General features: G+C 35.5%; 1 protein-coding gene across 1 annotated transcript; it reads left to right on the forward strand.

Moving 5' to 3' along the window:
- Window positions 1-1,699: 1,699 nt before the first annotated feature.
- On the forward strand, window positions 1,700-3,952 carry LOC122298516. Its single transcript, XM_043108299.1, has one exon. It carries the CDS (start codon window positions 2,290-2,292, stop codon window positions 3,616-3,618), a length of 1,329 nt encoding a protein of 442 aa, XP_042964233.1. The 5' UTR covers window positions 1,700-2,289; the 3' UTR covers window positions 3,619-3,952.
- Window positions 3,953-7,589: the final 3,637 nt, after the last annotated feature.

Here is a 7,589-nt window from a genome sequence, read left to right on the forward strand (position 1 = left end):
AAAATAAAGAAATAATTATGTTCAGAAGCCCTATACCACACACCCATTGAGGGAAAAAAATAAGAAGATAAAAATTAAAGATAAAATTATATTCAGCAGACTTGCACTACACACTTGTTTTTATTCTTTTATCTTTTACTTATTTTTTCTTTAATAAGTATATAATATAGAGTTGCTTAGTAGAAGAATTCAAAATAAAAATCCACATCAGCAGATATGGTGTAAGGCTGAGTAGAAAAACTGTCTTTTATAAAACCTGGGTTAAGGACGGTGCTACGTCCAACACTCTCAATTCCCGCTGGGAGTTATCATTAGGCATAATTGGTAATTTTTTATTGTTTTCTTTATATGTATTTTTAACACTTTTAAATATATTTTAAAAAATAAAAAAATCACAATATTATTAAAAAATGCTTCATTAGTCACTAAGTAAAAAGAAAATTTTAAAAATAAAATAAAAATTCTAACAATGATACTAAGTGGTAAGAACTAGTGGCGACACTGATGAGAGTATCCGTTTCCCCTAGGTTAATTTGGGGCCGAGGGTATGGACTTTCCAAAATATTCTTCGTCACATCTTTCGAGAAACTTGAGCTTTCTTATTCTTGTGATGGGCTTTGAATATATATTTGGACCTTGGTCCAAGAAGAATTGTTGAAGCCCACAAATGGACCCCTCACACTTTTTTGGTAATGGCTCGTGTAAAAACTAAGAAGTATAGTGGGATATATAGTTAAGTTTAGTGTAGCAGAATCTACCCTAGACAAAAGGCTGAATATCCAGATTTTCTTGTATTTAAATAATGTGAATTTCATAAATTATAAAAAATATATAAAAATCCATATATTTTTTTGCCTGCACTTAAAAATCCATATTAAATGAAGACTAAGCACATGAGAAATGAAGGAAAGAGAACGATGGGGTGTAAATGGTACAAGGAACTCAAAAAAGGAAAATCAATATTTAATTCATTTTTCCCAACAAGGGAAAGCAATTTATATTGGTTGAAATAGAAAGGTAAGTCATTTGGTGAAAAAAAACAAGTGAGGTAGTCATTAATGTCATATGAGCCACTTTTGGGAGTTGGTAAACATTCTCTAAATAGGGGAAGGAAATAAATTTATTGTTGTAATTATTTCATTCTAATAATACTTTTTATTAATTAGAAATAAAACTAAGTAGAAAATCAAGAGTTAACTTTGACTAGTTGACTCTTGAATAATGTTAAAGTTCGATGTCGCCTAATAATTATTCAAAATTAAAATATTAAATCCAAGTAAATATAATTGAGCGAAATCTTAAGCATATCATCCTATCGTCATCATCCGATATTTTAGGGTGGATGATCAAAGTTTCAGTTTGAGATCCACATGCTAACAAAAAAAATGGTTAAACACACCCTTTCATGTTCCTTGTAAACATAATAAATTGGAGCCACTAGATCACAATTCATGAACTTGACATTAGATGCCCATTTTTTTAAACAAGTAGCCACTGCAAATTGTGTTGCGAATATCATATTATATGAACATTTGGACCGACTCCAATTTTGTTCTTATTATCTTTACTGAAATATTTTATTAGCTGGGGATAGAGGTAGACATCAATACATACGTTACATTGGACCCACCGAATCAACCCAATACATTGAACCTGCTGACGGAAGCCAAGCCCTCCATTGGGCTTCCTCGTCAAAGTATAGGAGACTATATATTAAAAAAGATCACATCTTTGTAACTTCTCTTTTTGTTCTGCTCGCTTGTGCGCCACTGCGCCGGATGTAGAAGATGTTTTTCGTGATCATGGAGCCTGGATTCTCGGCTTGATTACAGGGAGTTCGGTTATGGCTTTGTGGGGGTTGAGGAGCTTGGAGTTTGGTGCAGATAAGTAGCTTTTTACTTGTTTTTGAATGAACTCTTAAGGATTGGTTGTTATTGTTTTTATTGATTTTATTGGGTACTTTTGTTTGCTGCTAGTTTTGGTGAAGCTTTGGGTGGGTGTCTATGTGAGCATGTGAAAATTTTATGTATTTTGTGGAGTTTCTAATTGGTATTGAAGTTTTGGAAGTGGGTTTCCAATTTGGTTTGATCTGTGTGGGGAAATGGGTTTGCTTGCTTGATAATTTGAATAGTCCCAGGAAGGTTGACGGAGAAATTTAAATTGCTCTGGGAAGGATGGTGTATGAAGTTTGTATGAATGGCTTCAACAGAGTGGGAAAAACACACAATCTAGGGTTTTGGGGGGGATGGGGTTTAAGGGTCTGATCTGAATTGTTGTTGGCAACAAGAAATGGATGGAAATCTATCACAAGGAGGTCTGATTCCAGGTGGGGCTTCCTATGGAGGCTTTGACTTGCAAGGTTCAATGAGAGTTCATCATCAAGCACAACACCCTCATCCAGGACACCAGCATCAATCTCGTGCTCGCCAAGGTTCTTCAGTGCATCCCTCGATTCATGTGGGTTTTCCACTCACAATGGTAACCGTACAAAACAGTGATCAAACCATTCCAGTGGCAGATTTCAGTAAGGGAGAGCGAAGCAAAAACTCATTGAGTGATGAGGATGAGCCAAGTTTTGCTGAAGAGGGCGTTGATGGTCATAATGAAGGAAACAGAGGGAAGAAGGGGTTCCCATGGCAGCGTGTGAAGTGGACGGATAAGATGGTGAAGCTCTTGATTACTGCTGTTTCTTATATAGGTGAGGATGCTTCTCCAGATTGTAGCAGTGGGGGGAGAAGAAAATTTGTGGCCCTTCAAAAAAAGGGTAAGTGGAAATCTATCTCAAAGGTCATGGCTGAGAGGGGTTATCACGTCTCCCCTCAGCAGTGTGAGGATAAATTCAACGACCTAAACAAAAGATATAAGAGGCTTAATGACATGCTTGGGAGGGGCACTTCTTGCCAGGTTGTTGAGAACCCTTCGCTTTTGGATATGATAGAGTATCTGACAGAGAAGGAGAAGGATGATGTTAGGAAAATATTAAGCTCAAAGCAGTTATTCTATGAAGAGATGTGTTCTTATCACAATGGTAACAGATTGCACCTGCCTCATGATCCAGAATTGCAGCGTTCATTACATTTGGCTCTTAGAACTAGAGATGATCACGATAATGATGATGCGAGGAGGCACCAGCATGATGATCTGGATGAAGATGATCAAGATTTGGAAACCGATGATCGTGATGATTTTGAAGAGAACCACACTTCTCATGGGATGTATGGAGTGTTAGGGTCTGCAAAGAAATTGAGACAAGGGCATTCCCATGAAGATGTTAGTTTTGGGAATTCCTTGAATTCCCAGGACTACAACAAAAGTCCTTATTCTCATTCTCAAATTGCCCAAGCTGATATGAATCAAGCCTTGCCTGAGACCATGAGACCAGCATGGTTACAAAAGCAGTGGATTGAGTCCCGATCACTTCAATTAGAAGAACAGAAGCTCCACATTCAAGTTGAGATGTTGGAATTGGAGAAACAGCGACTCAAATGGAAGAGATTTAGCGGGAAAAGAGACCATGAGTTGGAAAAGATGAGGCTGGAAAATGAGAGGATGAAACTCGAGAATGAACGCATGGCACTAGAATTGAAGCGAAAAGAAATGAGTGCTGGCTTCAACTAGTTTCTTGCAATAGCTACATGCTTGATATAAAACTAGAGTCTCCTCTTGCTGCCGGTAGACTGCAGTTGGTTTTGAGAGGAGTATTGCATATTGAACAGTGGAACCTTGTTGGCTGTCACCAATGCTGCCTACTTATTCTGTGTAATGGTAGGATAGTGACAATACCAATAGGCTAATTCTCATTCTTTTGCCTGAAGGGAAATGGTATTGCCTATGGTTGAAGAGTTTTGTGGCTAGTATTGCTTTTTTATATTTTTTAAGTTGGATTTTTAAATATTTTACCTTGTTGTCCCTTTCTTGAAACTCAGCTAATATGATTTTGTTTTTAGTGCTAGAATAATTCTCTTTGTGAAATGGTGCATTGTTTTCATTTACTTGTAAAATAATGTCTCTTTGTGGCAATTTAAGGTGACTATAATTAAATTGTTGCTTCTACCTGCGTGCATATGTAAAGACAGGATATACTTATGGGTCCAAGGATTAATCAGTGCGGGGTTTCCAAGCTGTTATGATATAGCTTATGATATTTGAACAGGAGGCCATGCAATAACATATATAAGATGACCCTTGACAGCTATGACTATTGATATACTGTGAGCCTTATATAGGATAGAATCTTGATTAGCTTATGGTATGAGAATTCAGGTGAGCAGAGTCATAAAGTAGTGACCCTGTAATTTCATAAGTTAAACTGCTTAGAAAGAAAGAAATGAATTTGATCAGGCTCATAATGTTCTTTAAATGGTCCATTTGTCTGGTTTGATTTATGTGATGTTTTTTATAATCTAATCTGACGTCATATTACCATTATCGCAAGGTTTGCATTTATACATCAATTTGTTGGTGTAACATTATGCCGGACCAGTTGGTCAAGGTGTTGGGTTGCAGCGTTGCCTAATATGCATACTAATGACCAAAACTTGTCCACACATTACTGTTTAACTCCAGACTGGTTTCTGATTTGTTCAAACATTTCAAGTTGTTCTTTCATAACAATCGTTCTCAGCATTCAGGTAGTCCCTGTGATGCATGTCCTCAGATCCTGACTCAATTTCTGTTTGAATTGTATGTTCTTGGAGCATGACTCAATTGCCATTTGAACTTCTTTCTGTTGAACTATATGTACAATTATCTACTCATGCTTATCATTTTTTTTCTTTTTATTTTTATTTTTTATTTTTTATTTTAAATCGGTAAACAAGTTTTTATTGATCAAAAGAGTAGGCAAAAGCCCAATATATGGGACATATACAAGAGTGATGCGTAGGCGTGCTAACTCATGTTTATCTGTAGCTGTAAATTGGCTTATTAATGTCTTCATCAATTCTTATAATGGCAAGAAGCTAGAAATCACATACACTCCTCAATCCATCCTTTATCTTGCATCTGTTATATATGTAAATTGATCCAAAAAAGACTGGGAAGAAGTTGTAAATGGATAGCTTCTCTTTATTCTGAAAGTGAAAATTGCATTTCAAAATTGGATAGAGAATAGATTTTGCAAATGGTATGTATAAATGGTTTTAGCCAATGATCCTTTTTCTGGAATGTGGCTTATGGGGTACATGGTGTGCGAACTCTCAGTTAGGAAAAGGAAAGAAAAATTAAAATAAAAAACTTCCCACATTTTCCTGGTGTTTGCTTCACAGCAAAAGGTGTGGGTCCTATGGTAACATCTTCCCTGTGGAAGAATTTTTTCCCACAAATCTCAGCATGCATTTTTAGCAAGTTTTTGCATTATGGAAAGTTTAAAGTTGGCAAAGGCTGAACTCAATTTTAGCAAAAAATTGATTTTCCTCAGATTTATCAGGTAAGTATGTTCCATTTGGAGGAGCAATCAGAATGTACTGAACTCAATTTTACTTAAAATTGGCAAAGGCTTGCAAGCGAATGGCTTATAATTAACGTGATCTGTCCATAATTTATGTTTCCTAGTCTTGATTGATCTCTACAAAATATGCTTCTATGTTCTGCCAACTGTTTGCAGGAAATATTTATGCTTGGATGGTTTCCAAGGATTAACAAGTGAGATTTTTTGTTGCTTTTATTCATAATTTTATGTTATATAATATGCAGTCATTTGTTTGGCCTTCATTCTGATTATCAGACTGTCGATCCTGGTTCTCAAATAGTTGAAGGAAAGCATTTTTATTTTTGTACATTAGTTGTAAATGTTTATTTCTTTTTAAAGTCACTGCTATCTGGACCCTATATATGTGTATTATGCTGCTGATAAGTTTTAATTTTTTATTTTGTTCTTACTTATAAAAAAATCTAATTTACTTCCTTTGGCAAAGAGATCTTTGAGCTATTTTCTGCAAAATAAAGAACTACCGGCCAAACTTATATTGCAGTGAAAATGTTCAAGCGTATACTTTTTGTGCTTTACTTGTTTGTTTGATTTTATCAAAATGGGAATCCTTGTAATGGACGCCAATGCAAATACTTGCACTTTTGTACAGGATGTATTTTTATCACGCACCTTCAGGTGCTGATATATATTGCTGTTAAATTATCTGTTACCAGTAAAAGTTTATTTTTTTTAGGTAACTTTTACTGGTAACAGATCATTTAACCGCAATATATCAGCACAAAAGTTTATTTCAAATACTTGTATCTTACTTCATGCAACTAGGTATTACAGTCCTCTAAAATGTACTGACTTTTTTCCAAAATGCGGTAAGTAGCAGAGAGGAACTTTTAAATATTGGTTGCACTCAAAGTGGAACTAATCCATCGATTATAAGAAACCTTGCCACTCATTTATCAGCCAAATAGCTGATATATCTATTTCTTGAAAGTTTCAGTTTTCATCTGGTTGTTTTCGACTATCTCCTGTTACATGCTTCAAGGGTGACCTAATATTTGTGTTGTTACAAACTGCAACTGGTAGTTATAAGGTTTATTTTTTTTGCCTTAATTGATTGACAATTGCCGACAGCGATATATGTAGGAGAAGCTGGTACAGAGAAACCTTCTGTATAAGCTTTGGAATGGTGAATTGAAGTAAGAGTTATATCCATTGTTCTTTATCTTCTCCCAAAGATATGTTTGAAATTAAACCGACATCAATGTTGTCTATCCAATTCTTTTCATGTATGAAATTAAACTGGCATCATGGTGTCTATCCAATGATTTTCATATCCTGAGTAATTCCTGGTCGGAAATTGTGGCTTAATTACATATTTCCACTATGCTATCACTCTCAGGATATTGAATGTTGTTAAATGCCAAGTACCCTAGTTTAGTTGATATGCAGGAGATGCGAATTGGACCATTTAATGATGCCCAGCTGCTGTGGATTTTAGCAGTAAGTGGCTTGTTTTTGTTTGCCTTATATTTTCTGTGGGCATGAAGAGAGGGTTGGGGTGAAGATGTTCCCCCTCTGAATATATTATACCAAAAATTAGTGCAAACTGCAGAAATCCCTTGTACCTGTATTGATTGAAAAAGACTTATTTAAGAATGCTGATTTTTATTAATCTACCTTGGCTGAGAATGGTGGGTCTGTCAGCAAAGTTATGCTTGAATCCTATCAGTTTTATGCAGTAACAGGTAAATCCAGGTTCACTAGTTATCAAGAACTACAATTCAAATAGAAATATTTGATTGGATCTGAGCATGTGAATTTAGAGTTTCTCTTTCCTGCTTTTTTTTCACACTTGCGAAATGACGAACTGAAAGGAAATTAGGTTAAAAAGAGTGGAGTGCTAAAGATTAGCCACCTCCAGATACTTTTACATAGTGAACAGAAGCACTTAATCGTTATATGTATCAGTTTTCTGTTTGTCAGTAAGGATTTAATCATTATTTGCGCTGGTAATTAGGGGATGTCACTTTAATTTTTCAGTAATCAGAGTTTATGATTCAATAGGATTTAATATTTTAGGATACTATGCAAACTAAAGTCTTATAATCCCATCGGACATGCATATATGCCTGTAGCCTCAAGCAAATAACTGCCTCCGGAT

Source organism: Carya illinoinensis, chromosome 16, assembly GCF_018687715.1.
Source record: "Carya illinoinensis cultivar Pawnee chromosome 16, C.illinoinensisPawnee_v1, whole genome shotgun sequence".
NCBI lineage: Eukaryota > Viridiplantae > Streptophyta > Magnoliopsida > Fagales > Juglandaceae > Carya > Carya illinoinensis.